General features: G+C 39.7%; 1 protein-coding gene across 1 annotated transcript in view; it reads right to left on the bottom strand.

Annotated features, from left to right (window-relative positions):
• Positions 1–8,253: 8,253 nt before the first annotated feature.
• The window catches only part of AP3B1 (adaptor related protein complex 3 subunit beta 1), a 185,870-nt gene continuing 175,912 nt past the window's right edge, over positions 8,254–18,211 (bottom strand). Inside the window, exon 27 of the mRNA XM_081131585.1 lies at positions 8,254–8,976. Coding sequence (XP_080987711.1) covers positions 8,823–8,976 — 154 coding nt within the window. The 3' untranslated portion in view covers positions 8,254–8,822. The remainder of the gene's footprint in view (positions 8,977–18,211) is intronic.

Raw genomic sequence — 18,211 nt, 5'->3', positions numbered from 1 at the left:
GGTGAGGCTGGTGAGTACAACCTGCCAACAGAGGCCGCTGGGTTTGACGCATTTCAGTGTCAGCTGTGGGATTTCTGCCTTAAATCTGTCAGGACAATCCTGTGGCCACTTCTGCAAAAACCCTTGGGGATGAAATTTATTGTTATACCTCAATAGCTTTTTGTTCACCTCCAAAGTAGGGGTCCTGGGTCACACTAATGATTGTGGGGAGACAAAATGCTCTCTCTATATTTTATTAAACAGATCTCTTAATAATTAATCAAATGTGAAAATTATTTTCCATCACTCTGACACTAACGCTAACGGGTTCGGATTTTTTTCCCCTCGACTGTTTCTTTTCCTTTTAGCTACAAAGCCAGCTGAGTAGAGAAAGGCCAATTTATGACTTGGCTTTTTAAACTGTAATCACCCCTCTGGGCTTCTGCTGGAGAAGGGCTGGGGAGTTTTGTAGGCTGTCAGATAAACACTTGAGAAAACCTGTTCTTCAGTCCCCCAAATCCATAGTGGGGCCACGATACTGCGGAAGGAACAAGTCCACGAAGTCCCCTGGGCCAGAGCGAGCACGGCGCCTCCCCGGGGAGGTGGCATTGTTGGAGTATAAAGACACGGCTCCTTTCCTCAGAGCTTCTCTGCTTCAGGGAGAAAACAGCTTAATAAAGCAGGACCTGCTCTGTCCATTCGGGGAGGGTAAGAACAGGACGCGGTCTCGCTGAGGTGTCGGCCCGAGTTCCACCTGCGGGCGTCCAGCAGAGGCGCGGGCAGTTCTCAGCCTCCAGCAAGGCCCCGTTAGAAGGTGGGTGGCGTCCCACGGAGTCAGGGCCCTTGTCACTGAGAGATTAATACCAGGTAAGGGACACTGCTAGGGAAATGCACAGCAAGCAGTTCCTCTGACCTTTCCTTACTAGAAGCTGAGAAAAATCAGAGGTGGTCCGTCAGTGCTCCCTTCGTCCCGGGCCGGTCCACCTGGATCAGACGGGCCCGTGCACACGCAGGACGGGGGGGGGGCAGTGTGGGGCGCAGTGTGGAGCTGGGCTTGTAGCAGGACAGGGGGCTCCGAGCACTGTCTGGGAAGGAGCGAGGCCGTGTGTGCACAGCTGAGGCTACCTACCTGGGTGACGCGAAAGCCAAGTGGGCACCGGGAGCGGTTTAGAAACGCACGGAAGAGCAACGACTGCTGGCAGCAGCGTCAATATTCTCCCTCTGAGCACTAATTACATTATTAAGCAAACAGGCCTACACAGGGGCTGCGGGACCGAAGCACGTACTTAGGATCCAGTCACTCCCCACGTGGCTATAAATAACCCTGCGTGACACACAGTTCTTTCCAAACACGGTGGGCACTTCCCTTAACTTCTCTTTACTTTCTAAGCTTGAGGAGGGGAAGCACCGTCTCCAGGCCAGCCATGCTTGGGGAAGTTGGACTCTACCTTCAGTGCTACCTGGCTCTGTCAGGTATTTCTGAGAATGGTGGTCAGAGCAGCCACCATGGCCCCAGGAAGCGCAGGATTTAGGAGACACAGGAAATAGGTTCCAGGAGTGGAGACCTGCATTTATTTCCTTGGCTGCAAACAGCATGCACTTGCTAATTAGACCTCTGCAATACACAGGACCCAAGGCTCCTCTGATCTAGCTAAATCCAGCCTAAAGAGGTGGGTGTAAACACAGGATTGGAAGAAACCAGGAACAACATGGAGAGGATTTGTATGCAATGAGAATAAATCTGTTTTTTAAAAAAAGTCTAAGAGGAGCTTGCAGAAGGAAATGTGCGGCAGGCTGAGCCAGCCGGGTGAGTGGCAGAGAGAATAGAGGCTATTTGAATACTGATGTGGCCCTCACTTTCTTCCATTTCCATTAATGACATGCTCATCAAGGGCAAACAATGGGACCGGCTGCCGGCGCCTGTCACAGTGTGTGGGTGCTGGGATGCCAGGCTGTCATCCCCTGGCTGCATTTAGAGACCTGCACGCTAATAAGAAGTGCTCTGTGCCGTCAATGCAGACAGGTGCTTCCGAGGCTGGGACATGCTCCATTCCCTTCCCCCTGAAACCCTCCTCTCCCAGCCCCCCTGACAGACACCATGAAATGCACAAATTAACAGCCCCATCATGTTGGGCTGCTGCTGCCTGCGGTGAAAGCAGAAAATCAAGTTGTCACCCAGGGTGCAGCGATAGAGCCACAGCCTCATTTCTCTGTTGGTACCCTGTAATAGCAAATGCCAGACAGCTGGATGGATGGGAGGCTTTAGATTAAGGCCTTGATGCACTCTGGCCAGAGAATTAGTAGCTGCTGTTTCCATGTAGATATTCTGTTCCAAACAAACATCTGGAGAAAGCAAAGTTTCCTAAAGCAGAAACGCCATTTGCTTCTGGAATCAAAGAAAACAGGCCCAAGAGAGTGGCATTTCCTTTTACAAAACAAACAAACAAACAACAGTAAGATCCCAACTCTCAATTTGCTTAGAACTTTATCAAGGACTTAGAGCGAGGAGGTGAAGGTTGTCAGCAGAGGCCAGGAGAAGACAAATCTTGATGCAGAGAACACTTCCTGGGTCCACAGAGCCTTGAGCTACATATGCCCCATCCAGCAAGTCCTCCTTCACCTGCTAGAAAGGACGCTTGCTTTGCCATGTTTAGACTCCATTGAGTAGCCCTCCCAAAGCTGCCCCCAGGCCCCAGACCATTCCACTCCTCACTATACATCTTCATAGGTCGGAGATGTTTCTCATGAAATAACAGAAACAGCCCTGCCCTCCTGGCACCGTAGCTGGTTGGCCCTAAGCGTCCGGTGGCCTGGCCCAGCCTGGGCCGACATGGCCAAGTGTGCAAAAGGCAAGAAATGGAGGGGCCTGAGCCCTTCAGACTCCAAAGAGTTTAATGACATAATGGCCTGAGGACTTCAACATAAAATAGGAAGAGCAACTAACGAAACTTACAACATAAAACCCCCCTCCTGTCATTTTTATAGTAACAGTAAAACACTTTATTGAATTTATGAGCTACATAATGACTATGAAGAATGTAACTTAAATTAGAACCAACTCGGAAGTGTAACATCAACTATAAACCCTTGTCTGTTACCCCATCCCTTCAGCTTTTCCTGTCCCTTTCCTTTTAACCAAGGGACACTGCCTTCCGCAGACTTACACCTGAGACAGAGTTCACAACTTGCTAATAAATCGTGGCTCTTCCTCCAAAGCTCCAAGGCAGACAAACCCCCAGGGGTAAGACACTCTCTGGGGGTGGCCATTCGCTTTCAAAGCCTCCGAGCCATTAAAATGCATTTTAGAAAAGAAACAGGTTCGTCTTTTCTTTGCATAAAGCCTGTCAAATCGAGGGGATCTCTGGGGATATACATCAGGTATTTCAATATCTGTAACTCCACATTGTAATGGCCTTTCCAAAATAGAAACCATAACCCCTTAGTCGTTTATGAAAAGCATCCTCAGCGGAGGATCCTGTGTGGGAGTGGGGGTGGTGGTCAGGTGCCTAAGGTCTGGGGGGGTGGGGGGGGACGCAGATCACTGGCTAAGCAAGCAGCATGCTGGGCTGTGCTTTCTGTTTCCATTTTACTCTGTCTGTCTGTTCCCCAAGGATTTTCCTGGAGGGGTAATAAAATAAAATGGGTGAAACAAAGCCATACACTGGTTAAGTCTGAAAGACATGTCATCTCATCTAAAAGGAAGAAACAGACCATTTCCATGCCGAAGGCTGACAGCAACGCCTGAGCTGGCAACGGTGCTATTCCATTTGATTTATAGAATAATGGAGTGACAAATGATGACAAAAATAAACTTTTACTGCACTGAACTGCTCCTTTATTTATGAAATTTGGCCAAGTAGTGAAATCTTTTATCTGCAAGTTGTAACGGGGAGTGGGCGCGAGCGATTATGGTGTGGTAATAGTAACCCGGCGACGAGGCCGAGGCAGTTGGAAATGGATTGAGGTAAAATAACTACCGCGCCATGATAAATGTGAACAGCGCTTTGCTGACAGATGATCTAACAGGTGTTCATAACAACTATATAAGAGGGTTTATTTATGACCAGCCACAGCCGCCGCACCGTAAATCAACTCCAGCAGCTGCACTCCGCCGAAACCAAGTCCCTGATGGAGGGACCACGCAGGAGCCCAAAGAACACAATTCACTCCAGAATCTTAATCATCAAATAACATTTTTTAAGGTAATTACACCACAGCAAAGAAATCATAATTACTTTCAATTAGAAAACTGAGCTGTCCATAACTCTGTTTACAAAATATTTTTATTTAGGGCCTATGGTGTTGATGAGGCCTGAGCAAAATGGAGGCTCCGGGGTGAAGGAAAGAGCACCCCCCGGGTGATGGTGATTTCAGTGTGGCGCCAGTAGGAGGCCCTCTCACGGTGACTTTATTATTTAACACTCTAAAAGTAAACTCTAAGTTGGGAGGATATTTGGCAGCATGTTGGGACTTACTCTGTTGTCACTCCTAACCTTACTCACAGTTTACTGACAGGGGGATACACATACAGCAAGGAACTCACTAGAAATGGGGCTTAGTTTGGGCTGAGGAGCCCACCTTCACATAACGTTTGCTAACTACTTCGCAAAGGCAGAACTTAACATTTCTCTTTTTGCAGGCTGTGGTCTTAACAACTCCTTACTGTTATCCATGAAGATGGTCGACCCTCCCATAAGGCAAGAGTCTCCATTCATTACATTGCTAAAACAAACACCCCCCCCCCACACACACAATGTGGTTCTTACATGGCATGAGAAGACATGTTCTTTTGGGGGGGGGAATTACCATCTTGGTTGGGGTACAATGTGAGAGTTCCCCTTTCTTCCTTCCCTCCCTCCCAAATTCTGATACTTTCCACTTGGGAACACCTCCCTCCCCTCCCCTCCCAGGCCAGTATGAGAAGAGCGGACAAAGTGAAGCTTCTCTGCCCTCTCCAATTGCCCTTGTAGCATTTTCAGTCTTCAAGAGCTGACACTACTGAGCCCACTGGCAGAAATGCCTACTAGTTAGGTTTTCTAAACATCTCTAGTCCTCAGAATAAAGATTCTTCTACGTTTAAACCTGAACCTTTGGTGTCTCTGGCCCTCAAGGTTGTAGAAGAGAAACCACTGTCTCAGAATGTCATTAAAGACAGGTTTGACATTGTAATGACGCCATATTTGAGTTTTGAGGGCTTGGGGTCTTCAGTGTACACAATTACTGAACCAGTTAGGAATTTCATGTACAAGTGACTATGTACATAAAACTGGGCCAAGAGAAAGATAAACATGAGATTAGAAACTTCAGTGTCACTTCAACTCATAATCATTTGACCAGTGACTAGACACCAATGGAATTTCATTTTTAGCTACTCTGACTGTAAATCCAAAAAGACTCATTTTAGAACCTTCAATGGCATAGGAAATAACTAAAATCCTCAAGGAAAAGTTATCTAAAACTGGCCTACAAGTAGGAGAGTGAAACCAACAAAGCCTGTTTCTCCTGATCTCTAATTCAATGGATCCCAACCCTGTTTCCTGACTCTATGCTGTTTACAAGTGCAGCACAGCCCCACCTGTAACATGCCATCCATTCGTTTCCCCTGTAAACTGCCACAGACCACTGAGGCAGAGGCTGGGGGATGGCTTCAGGATGGAGGGACAAAGAGAGGGAAAGAGGAGAAATAAGGGCACGGGGAGGAAAAGGGCCCACCACTTTCTGGTGTGTGGGCAATGTTACTCTCTGTATAAGGCATCTGAAACATTTTAAGACATAGTCTCTCAGCCCTGGCTGGGTAGCTCAGTTGGTTAGTGCCATCTTGAAACACTAAGGTTGCGGGTTTGATCTCTGGTCAGGGCACATACAAGAAGCAACCAATGAATGTGTAAGTGGAACAAGAAATCGATGTTTCTCTAAAATTAATAAATTTAAAATGAAAAAAAGATACAGCCTCAGTTGAGACCAATATACTCTTCCGTCTCCTAGTCCTTGAAACTCTTTTCTAGATGCCACCCTACTTTTAAGACACACTCAGCATCCCTGTCTCAGTTAAACCTTCTGACCCCCAGTGATCATGTCTTCCTCTAAACCAAACAGCTCTTACTGCTGTGATGTGATAATCATGCAACTGCTTCACAATGTTTCCCAGAAACCACTTCAGCTTCCCAATGGCTATGTTCCAAGTTTGCCGGTCAAGTGACCATATGGAATCTAAAATGTTTTACCGCAAAAGAAAATTACACATGGCGGTTAACTTTGTCAGATCTTAAATTCTGCTTACTCCGTATCACAGTTGAAAATTAGTAGAAAAATAAAAAGTAATGTGACCAAAACAGGACGAGAGTAAAGCATTTATTTACTTGGACTGAAAGCCGTCTGTCAGGCAGTCACATAAAGAAAACAGATGGAGACTCTGCAGATTAAAAAAAATCTCCTGGTCCATCTATGGACACATTTTTCTTTTAAACACAATTTCACTCATTTGAGACTACAACACTATCAAAACTGTGATTTTTTAAATTTTTGGTTCCTCTAAAAATCTCAAGGAGAGAGTAAAAGTAATCATGAAAATTTCCTGAGGTAACGGGTCAAGTTGGAAGGCAGAAGTGAAGGAGAAAGAAGATTAAAAAAAATAAGCAAGTATACGATCAGAAAGAAATCGTCTTTCAACGATCTAACCTTCATTGATGGAAGAACAAAAGAAGTGTGCACCCAGAACTGTTGGTCTGGTCAGGCCACCCGCGTGCAGGGTGCTGAGGAGGATAGAGATGGGCTCAGCCAGTCTCTGGGGCCAACTGTTTAACGCTGTTGGACTTGGCACCTGAAGAGAGGGGGGTTGGGGGGGAGGTGAGCCTGTATTAGTATGGGAACAAAATTTGTTTGCAAACCAGGGCTCCTTAACTTGGTGAACTCCATATTGTCATTTCTTTATTGCAACTGCACTGTAGGTTCCTTGGGGTACAGAGCACACCTCCTATTTCACCATAACCCTGATCAGGGTTATGACGCTCTCCACACTCCGCAGTGAATACCGTCTTTAAGCAGAAAGGAAATAATAAGGCTCTGCTAATTTTGTGTTATAACACGGGGCTCCCAGCTCTTATATGAAAAGAAGATTTTTCTACCTTTAAATAGAGTTCCCTATAAAAGAGATTACAGAGAGGAAACAAAAACGGTGAAAGAGCTTGGGTTTATCTTTAGCTGGTCCAACCATTTTTTTCTTTTTAAACCTCTTTTTATGTTAGTCATCATTCTGGATTCCTATCTTCTCTCTCTAGTAGTAACCTCTAAATTCTTAACAACAGAAACACAGGTTACAAGGGCAAACTTTTCATAAGTTATTATAAAGTTATTCAAATACTTGCAAATAGTTATTAGGAAGAATAAGTATCTAATATTTTAATTTGATAAATTCATTGTTATAGTCTCTTCAGAATAAAAACATTCTCCTTTTCTTATAATAAATAAAGGAAATGTATTGTGGTACTAAAAATGAGGCTCAGTCTGAAATATACTACGAGAGCTATTCTTCAAGATAGGTGTACATAAAATGTCCCATTAAGTGGACATTAAAATGAAAAAAATATAGCTAGAATTAAGAATTCAACATTGACTAACTCGACTCAATGGGACAATTTAAAGATAATCATGGATTATGATAAAGTTAAAGGAAATATGAGGCAACGAACTCTGAATCACTGTACCAAAAAAACCCAAACCTGAAACTTGGGACTTATGTCATTTTTCTAATTTCACTTGTGTGAAAAATATTTTAATGACATTAAGCTGTTGATATTAAAGTGGTTTCAACTGTAAATATACTATATTATATTACTGATTTAATATAAATTTTAAATCTTAAGTTAGCAGCCAGAAATACTATCTATGCAAAAGTAAAGTCTATAACACAATTAGAAAAATCTACCTGGCTTGAAAGTGGTTTTTCTTTCACTAAACCCCATTGTTCCTCTGCATAATATAACAATCAAAATATTTACTTTAGCTCGGCCAGGCGTAGCTAAGCAGCTGAGCATCAACCTAGGATCCAGGAGATCGAGGTTCGATTCCCGGTCAGGGCACATGCCCGGGTTGTGGGTTAGGCAGCTGATCAATGACTCTCATCATTGATGTTTCTATCTCTCTCTCCCTTCCTCTCTCTGAAATCAATAAAGATATGTTTTTCAAAAATAAGATATATTTACTTTAGAATAAAGAAACCTCAGCACATGAACTTTGGGATCATAAACAATTTCTCATTAAAAATGCGAAGACAAACACTCTCCATATGCTGTTTATTCACCTTATTCTTCGATATAATTTCATGATGGCAGTTGTCGGTAACCCATTATAATACCAGGAAATTCATAGAACAAAGTCTGGCAGAGATCTTGTTGTTTTGGCATTTAATTCTAAAAAGTATGCTACCCCATTTTCACATGCCATGCTGCGAGGCCCTGTAGACGATTTCTAGGCTAACTTCTGCTTACTGGGAAGGAAGACAATTCCCAGTGAACTTTAAATATCCAATTCATGTCCCTCATTGTTGAAGGAGAAGGAAGGCAGGACAGGAGAAGTGGCAGGACAGAGGAAATGCCACATGGGTTCAAGAGTTGAGATAACTGACAGTAAAATGTATGTTCTTTGGTTAGCAAAGCGAAAAGGGGGACAGTACTGCATACATGATGGATACGCACTAGCATTCTAAAGCAGGAGACAAGAATGTCAAGAGTGTACTCCTCCCCCACTGCCAGATGGAAGGGCTATTATTATAAATGAAAGGCAGCAGTAGTGGATGCCAGGCACTTTTGTTGTGTGCCAGATTCTGAAGTCCAGATGCAAGCAGGTTACCCCTGGGACAGGACAGGCTTCAGCTCCCGCAGCAGAACAGAACCAATCACCGTTTTCTCAGTGTTTATGATAAGCTGTGCTGTAGAGCCTTCCTTGAGTTCCACTGTGACTAGCATCAATGACCCACTGTGCACAGTTTTAGCTGCAAACCTGTTAGAAAAAAAGAGAAGAGAGAGACCTTTTATCACAAGGGGGAAAAGGAGACAGCATAAATTCAAATAGGTGTAAAATAACTCTCTTTTCTCAATAATTTACTACATGTTCCCTACTGCCGAAAACCCAAAGCCAAGCATTCTTCTGAAAAAAACAATAAACTGCCCAGCACCATGCTTCCAACAAGGAGGTAATTTTAGTGCATCTTTAGAACAGAACAGGAAATGGAAGTCTCTTTTACTTATTAGTTTGAATAGATGCATGTGAATTCTCCAATCCTATAGGTTGGGAATCATCCATTCATTTGATACTTTTAACATTTTACCATGCACAGGGCCACTTAAAATAAACCACTATATTTTTATTTTTAAAATATGTTAAAAAAAGGTACCTTTCTCAAAAAGCTTGAAATTTTAATTCCTCATATCTGAAAATGATTACGCAAGACATTAGTTTAATGTGCATTATAAGACTCTTAAGTTTCAATGAATTCAGACATGATGAAATATTCAGATTCAATCTCTAATGTTAACATGTAACAAAATCACGACAGCCAAGTGTAACATCACACTCCCTCTTTTTAAATTTTTTAAATGTTCAGAACATCAGATCCTTCTCTTTGCTTTAAAATACAGAAAACTTGAGGTCTAAGGCTCCATTACTAAATTCCAAGACATGAAGAACCTACTAATTACAAGGAATTAAAAGCAAAACTAGCCTTTTAAGCACTGCAATCGACTAAAAAGCACAATGAACTTCTGTCAATCCTGCTAATTCATTCTGCATGCACAGTTGAGCCCCCGAGGCGTGGAGAGGACGGTACCCTCCTATGCTTCCATTTTCCACATGGAGCAAGTCCCACACATTTTTTTGGGGGGGGGGATTTGATTGCAGGGATGACTGGAGAAAAACAAAGTTGCTGCACATGAGCTTTTGAAAACACTAACAAGTGTAGAGCAGGTCCGTGACCTGCTGTGACCCCACTTTGCAGGGCCAATCCCCTTTCCCCTTTCTGTATGACACGTGTCTGAATCTGAGCCATCTGCCTCAATTTGCGCAACATCTTCAGCCACAATGGCACCCAGTTAGCCCTGACAACAGCTCACAATACATAAAAATAAAACTGCCGAGCTGACAGCACGCTGCGCACTATTCAAGAGCAAACCAACTGGTCAGTGTCTCATGTCTGACAATTAGCATGGGCCTTGCACAGAGCCCACGGTGTCCTCAGGGATCTGTTTAATTACCATCAACATAAAAGAGGGAGTTTATCAGGAGACACTCAGAAAAACTTCACTCCCGACTTAATTAAAATATTAGCCACTTAAGCAGGAAGCAGATTCTCTTTAAATGAAAATTACTTTTTTGAGGGTGTTTTTTTCAAAAACTGACATCAAGATCTCATAACACATTAGATTTTTTTTCTTTTTTTTTTTCTTTTTTTAAAAAAACACCACCTAACAAGCTATTTCTGGCCCAAATAGAATCATGAAAATCAGTTTTCCAACAATAATTACAATAATACATCAAAAGCAAAACAAATATGCTAATTTTACTAAACTGAAAATATTATCAACACTTCAGAGTTTTAAAATGGTAAAGCACCTCAGAAACTCCCCCGGTCACTTATTTGTGTGCTCTCTCCAAATACGTGGAGACAGGTAAAGAATCAGGCACAGCAGTGTTTCTACCGAGGGGAGACCTGCACGTCACTAGGTAGGGACAGAAACCCGCCGTGTGAAAGAGGTCTTATAAAGCTCCTGACATACACACCCATCTGCTCTTCAGTCACCCACAGGGTCAGGGACTGGGGACCCCCAATACATCCTGGAGAGAACACCAAGACCCCTAGCCCCACAATGACCTCTCCTTTCTACCACCCTTACAGGTTTATGCATGTCTTTTGTCTAAATTTTTGAGGTTCTTTGCTTTGGGAGAACCCTGTTTTTGTAATTCTGATAAATCACGTCACCAAACAATGCTAGGTGGCCCTATCGTCCCACTCACTTAGCAACTTTCCCCACAGATTTGGTCATCACCAAATCTATCAGCGGTGGCCCCCATTTCTGATAGGGTTATAATTATATAAACAATAGTTTTATTAGTCCCTTTATTTACTTAACACTCTGTGCCTTGGGACCACAGAGAAGGAGATTATGTCTGAACAGGAACACAAAAGCACTGTCCTTTGAATTTCAGAGTGACAAAGCCCCAAGGCACATCTCATCTCCTTCCCACTGAAAACTTAAAGTCCATGTTAGAATAATACAAACTCAGGAGACATAAATGTCAATTTTGATGTAACTATGTTTACAAAGATTAAAATTAGTGTTTTGTGTTTTTGAAATCCTATTACCACAAAATTCTCAATACTGTAAAGAACAAGGGAATGAAAGAAAAGAGGCACTTGCTTACAGTGCAGTGAAAACACGCTAAGCAAACCATCCTAGCAATAAAATCTGTGAGAAAAAATCGATGGCCTTTCAACTAGGTCTCTTTATGTAGTGGGCACAAGTGGTGGGAGCGATGTTTTGAAGAAGACGACCAGATATCGGATGTTCAACACTCTAGTTTCATAGTTCAAAGGATAAATTTAACTGGACAGCAGCATGATTACAACTGGTTTGTTTTGGTCGATGGAAAGCAAAAGCCACTCCCCAAAATTTATTAATCATTTAACTCCCAATTTAAAAGATAGTTATGGAAAGAGTACTAATTAGTAAGTAACAAATAGCTAGCTTCTGGATACAAGAAACACTGATTGTAACACAGCTTGGGTCATTTGGGTCAAATACTTATATACATGTAAGTATGTATATATGTAACAGGTGACATCAGCATCTTTGATCTTGGCCTCAAACTAAGATCACATGGTGGCAGAATTTTTTCAGAAGGCCCGTGAAGTTTTTGATCATAGTAATGACAATAGCAGGCACCACTCATTACGTGCTCTGTGCGGTGGGTACTACATACTTCATCACTTGTGTTGTTTCATTTGATTCTATGAGGCAGATCACTTTCCAGATAAGGGAACTGAGGCTGACAGAAGTTGAGAAACTTGCTCAGGGATACAGAGCTCCTGAATGGGTGGGTGAGCAGGAATCTGAACCAGAGCATTTTAATTCTTGATCACACGCATTCTCTTAACATATGCAAAAATGCACTCTTAACACTTGTTTATTAGCCAATAGATAAAGAGAATCTGCTTCCTTCTTATTTACCTACTAAGGATATAATCTATTAATATTCCAAAAACTTTTAAAAGGAAGGTTTTTCTCTCCAAAAATTGTGCACCTGACTTTGCAGTATTCTGTAATTCAAAGCACCTTGCATGATGCTTTGTCACAATGTATTTTAAATTTCTGCCTTTAGAGATTTAAAATCTTTAAACATCTCCCACTATTCACTCCCTCAAAAGAGACCCGAACAATGAAAACTATAAAACATCTTGAGCACAGTTGCAACACAGGGAGGGGCTACTGGGAGACCAACCAACCTCAAACACCAGTAACATCACAAGTGAGGACAAATAAGTGGATGACAGTTAAAGATGTATTGCCTATGTACGACGGGCTCCATGCTATTAAAGGGTACCATCTAGGTATCTTTTATAACTCGTTTTCATCCTTCCACCAAGTGCTTGCTGATTGTAATCGCTGACTGAGGAGGAAAACTGTTCGAATACAGCTGAGTTCCAGCTTATTCTCTGTCTCTGTTTATTATCTCTTACAAGTGACATTTTCTCTTTGAAGCTAAGGATTCTTAAGATTAAAGAAAAAGACAAAATAAGCTGGTTGCCAAACCTAAAGGAAAGTATGAACCACTTCAAAAAAAGTTTATCTTAACTTGACAGAATTATGAAAACAGGTCAAAAAACAACAACAAATTTGAACAAAGTATTATCTACAGAACATGGCCTTATTTCATTGTGCACTTACATTTCTTTAGATTTGTGAGAAATTAGCTATGGACCACAAATGCTGCTTATCAGAAGAAAAAAAAATTCTACAACTTAATTGTTTTAACTGAGATGTTAATAGGACAGCATGAATTAAAAAATATCTGCAAGGCTTCATCAACCTCTAGGGTGTTCACAAACATAAAACTGTTTACGCAGATTGTATTTGCTGTACCTAATGCAATAGCTCTAAGACATGCTTTTTATTCTCTTGGATAGACTTCCTGGTTTCTGATTTTTCTATTCTGAGTTCAATTTTCTCGTGTTTTCTGTTCTACTGGTTACCAGAAGCTGTGACAATGGCCCACTCAGGCTAAAACTTTTTTTTCTTACTCTGTACATGAAGCCTTCAATTACTGCCTGCTGAAGCAGACAGAATCCTATTAGTAAGAAAGACGATCACAAGATGCAGCGCCCTGCCCTAGCTGTATAAAAATAATTAGTCCAAAGTTGACAAATGTGTAATGAAGTCGCACAATGATTATGTGTAAGAAATGCTAGTTTGAATAAGCCTCCTAACATCAAATACCTAAGTATGGTCATTTGAAGCACTATTTTCCAAAGGACTTAAAATACAAATCCTTATTACTTTGAGTTAATATCATAGAACACCTTAAACAGGCAGAGAATTTGTAAGTTGTAAAAAATTCCATTTTGTTGACCATAAAACTGTATTTTAAGGTTAAGCTCACTGTTAAATTGAGAAAAAAAATTACATGTGATTCAAGTTTAGAAAATTTATCCAAAGCAATGTATTTTTCAAAAAATCAGCCATCAATATTGTAGTATTTTCCTTTAACATCCTGATGAGAAGAGTTAAAACAAAAAATACACTACCATCCTAACTAAGGATCCTCTATTTTCTATCCCAATCTTTAGAGATGGTATAAAAAAATTACTCCCCACACTATCTGGTCAATGATGCATCTTCTTTCTTTGTACAGGAGAGCTAAAAAATCAGAGTGTACTTTCCCAAAGAGGACGTGAAACATTCCAGTTATTCCAGAGCATTTTTTGTTTGTCTGGGGTGGCATGGGGCTTGACGACACAAAATCAAATCGTAAAACAAATAAATTCTTACCCCATTGTCTTTGATTCCTTATAAAATTGCCAACCCAGAAGGAAAATCATCAAGAATACCTTTCTTTCACTTTTACAAGAAAACAGTTATGTGTTCCTATTAGTAAAACTGTGGCATTGTAGAATACTACCTCACAAATGGTGAAATTAAATAAAACTTAAATAAGGAACTTTTTAAAGCAAAAATCAGCGGTGCAGTTTGATCATTTCTAAAATATCCAAATGTGCTTTCCGTGTAAAAATTAACTGGGGTCCACATTTGTTTTTCAATGACAGGCTGCTCACAGAGATTGTGAGATCAAAGCAGTCAGATAAAAAGCAGTGCTGTCCTCTAGTGGACACCCACCAACCTGAGAAGGAATTCTGATTTCTAAATAGGTTCCACAGATCTTTAGTCCTGTTTGAGACCCCAAATTTGTCAAATTGTAGAAAAGGCCAAAGCCTGGTACCTTTATATTAACTGTTTATACAAAATTCTGTTTTAAAACAGATTATGTATGGTGACTACAGTATCAGGGCTTTTAATATTAGGGCACCAGGACATCAAATATTATTATTTTCCTTTATGGTCCTTCAAAATTACCCAGTATTCAAATATTCCAGAGTTACCAGGAAGGAAGAAATAACACTAACAAACAAAGATAATAAAGCAAAGGTTCATCAACCTAAGAACAGAGGAAACGGAAATATCAAAGACTCCACCAAGAAGTGACTATGCCATTTGTGTTTGTAACCCTGGCACTAATGAAATCCGTCACAAAATTCTTCAAACAATACTGAATGAGGGAGTTACACAATATAGATATTTTAGGATGGAAACAATAGTATACACCAGTATTTCCCCTCTTAGTAACCATTAAACATGTATATGATAACAGTGATTCACTGCTTGAGTTTAAAGCCTAGAAATGAAACAAGTTCTTTTTTACATGTAGTTCAATTAAATAAAAAGAATTTTATTTTAAACCTGAAACAAATAAACTGTCTTTAAATGTGCTGATAAACTAGAAAGTTGACTGACAGGTTGCCATGGACACAGTGTTACATGCATAGCACCAGACTTTCCTAACAGTTAAGGATGTAAACAATAGTAAAACATTTATTCTACTAAGACTGTAATTATTCACAAGTTGTACATGTTCAAAACTTGCAAATTAAAAAAGTCACAGGGTAGACAATATCCAAACCAGAACTTCGAATATATAGCGAGGAAAAGGAATATAAGGACTGAATACAAGATAATGGTGAAAGCTGTTCCAGGGTCCTACTGAATAAGCTGAGAAGTGCAATAGAATCCTAGAAGAGACAAGGCTTCTGTTTTCATTCAAATATGACATTTTCCCTTTATACGGTCAATTTGTTGTTCGTGAAAGGGCCAAATAAGCAGGTAGCATGACAACCCTTTTAAACAATGCTACAGTATCTGAATGTCAGAATTCCTAAAACTGGGTTAAAACATAAAATAGTTGAGAATCCTGAAAGACAAACTTTTCCTTATGGTCTAAGACTGTTTCACAGATATTATGACTATAACAATATATTCTCTTGCTGGAGGACACTGGGATATAAGAAAAAACTAAATCAAACATCTTGCCTATTGGTACCCCTTAATGACTAATCTGTAAAAAGAAAATATGTAAACATAGGAAAAATGTATTTTAAAATGTGTCATGTGACTAGGATTAGCTCTTGATAACCAGGGAAGCTTCCAACTGTGACTTTGGAACAGCTGCCATATGACTCCTTGGTGTACTGGCTAAAATGCAGATTCTGGAGCCCTGTACAGATGTACTGAATCTGAGGTTTTGGGTGTAGGTCTCAGGAATCTGAATTTTACATAAACTCCCACATGATTTTTTTGTAAGAAAGAATCCTAGAGATTTGGAGCTATAGATTTTTGGCTTTCTGCTTTTTGCACATATCAGAGGATAAGCAATGTAACAAAAGCAAATGCTTTCATTTCTACCGTGTTGAATATGAGACTCCTTCAACAATCCTCAACTTGATTTCTTTCTCAGGGGAGCACAGAACTTTTTCCTGGCCCTGGATGAAACTAGGATTCCCACTGCTAGTCTCTGTAATCTTCTCTCCTAAAACACATATATCTGTGTCCATTTATATACTAGTTTATCGCTGTGCATTCTGCCTCTTGTACATACTTTATTTACGTAGAAGCTTATTAGTATTGTCTTAAGTAATACACTTAACATTTTTACAATGCACAGTGTATCTCATATATTTTAACATAAATATCTAAAACAAGACATTAAGACATTCAGTTGCTTACTAATAAATGCTTTTTGATAATCTTTTGATTCTCATTTCTGTACTACCCTTATCATGTGGTAACTGTAATTTGGAAAACAGCAAATTGGCATAAGGACCATAACTCTGTAGACCTTGATAAGAAAATTTTGTTCTTAAAGAGCAGCTTTTTCAATCAGCAAGTAAGTACCACAGAAATGAAAACAAAGTTAAGTTTTTCAATAGTATCCTGGTTAGTTTTCTGATATTATTGTTCATTTAGAAAATTAAAATTAAATGTCATATAATCTAACAGCAGATATGCTTTCCCAATTTATCTTTAAAAGTGATTAATTATATAGGAAACACTCCTGGTTTTTGAAGTAAATTCGATAAAACTTGTGCTCCTTTAACCAACTTTTCCTTAATGGAGACCATTAATGTTTATGTATCAGGAACCATTTTCTATCATGTGTTCAATTAAAATTTCTACTTTATACTATTACACACTTCTACCATGTTAATGAAAATTCACTTTTTCTTAGCTAATTTTTCTATTGTGTATTTTTACTTGGTATTTAATGTAAGAACATTCGTGTGCTGAAGAGCAGTGTAAGAATCTGTTATTCCGAAGCTGGACGATGAAGTCGCATTCACTGAGTGGTCAGAAAGAATACTCTGGTTTTTATTAAAAAGTCCTCTCAGAAATAAAAGAGCCTGAAAAATTAAACAGGACAAAGGCTAGCCAAAACAATTTATTGAAGTTCTAATATCTTAAAACACTAATAGTCAAAAATGCTTTTTATACTTTGTTTTTTAGAGTAATATTAAACAGATTACCAGAATGGCTTTGGTCCTACTCTTCATACACTCAAAAAAGCATCCATCACAGAAGAATTAAGGAGGCACTGAGAAATCTCATAGAGATTTCAATTTTATTAGTAACACTAATATATAAACTTAGATATATAAATTCATTAATCCCACAGGGTAATATAATACTGAACACTACGGTTTAAAACATTAATTCAATAAAGTGGCAAAAATGTAAATTTCTGTTCTAATATAAACAGTAATTGTTATTTCATTTTAAATTAAATTAAGAAAGGCATTGGTATAGATTTTATTAACAATTTTTATTTTTAATTATTACTGAGTATAAAAAATAACAATGTTAAATATACAAGATAATAATTTTTATCAATCTCTGCATAAAAAAGTACAAGTAACTCTATTTACTACCCGGAAGCTTTCTCAAATTTAGAACATTATGATAGCCATACTTTAACTATAAAAGCATTTTCAATTAAGTACGATGAGACTTGTGAGGCGAGTCACGACAGCACAACCTATTCTTAATTAGATATAGGCATTACAGTCACTTTTGACTCTGTAGTAAGTTGAGCCCCTCCCCCAAGTTACAGAGCCAAACCCAGGCCACTGATGATAGGGCTGGATTAGAAAAGCGTCTACACTGCAGATATGTGAGGGCCAAGAAGAACGTTAGGTTTGGGAGCAATCTCTATATTGCAAAGCTAAATATAAATGGTTCTCAGTTATGTGTCTCTCCTGTATCAGTATGGGTAATTGAGATTTGACTGTAATTTAATCTTTTGAACAGGCATTATGTTCCAAACCACCAAGACAAGTTACAGACAAACTATCCTTTAGTAAGAATTACACAACTATGGTAAGTGTCTTTCTTAGTCTATTTCTCAACAAGAAGATAGCTTTCAGGTTAGCTGACTTTGAGAAGGTAATTTAGCTATTTTCTTCTAAGAAACAAAGATCTGGAAAGCTGCCATTGCTTTCAGAAAAGTTAAAAACCCACATACAAAACAAAACAAAAACTAAATTAGAAGTTCCAACATAAATAAGGATTACCCTATGTCTTTTTGTACATTACAAAAGAACATATTAAAACAGGTCTGAAGTACTGCGAGAAACTAG

The sequence above is a fragment of the Miniopterus schreibersii genome (genome assembly GCF_964146895.1).
Source record: "Miniopterus schreibersii genome assembly, chromosome: 3".
In the NCBI taxonomy this organism is placed as follows: Eukaryota; Metazoa; Chordata; class Mammalia; order Chiroptera; family Miniopteridae; genus Miniopterus; species Miniopterus schreibersii.
This window is presented reverse-complemented; position numbering and strand designations above follow the sequence as displayed.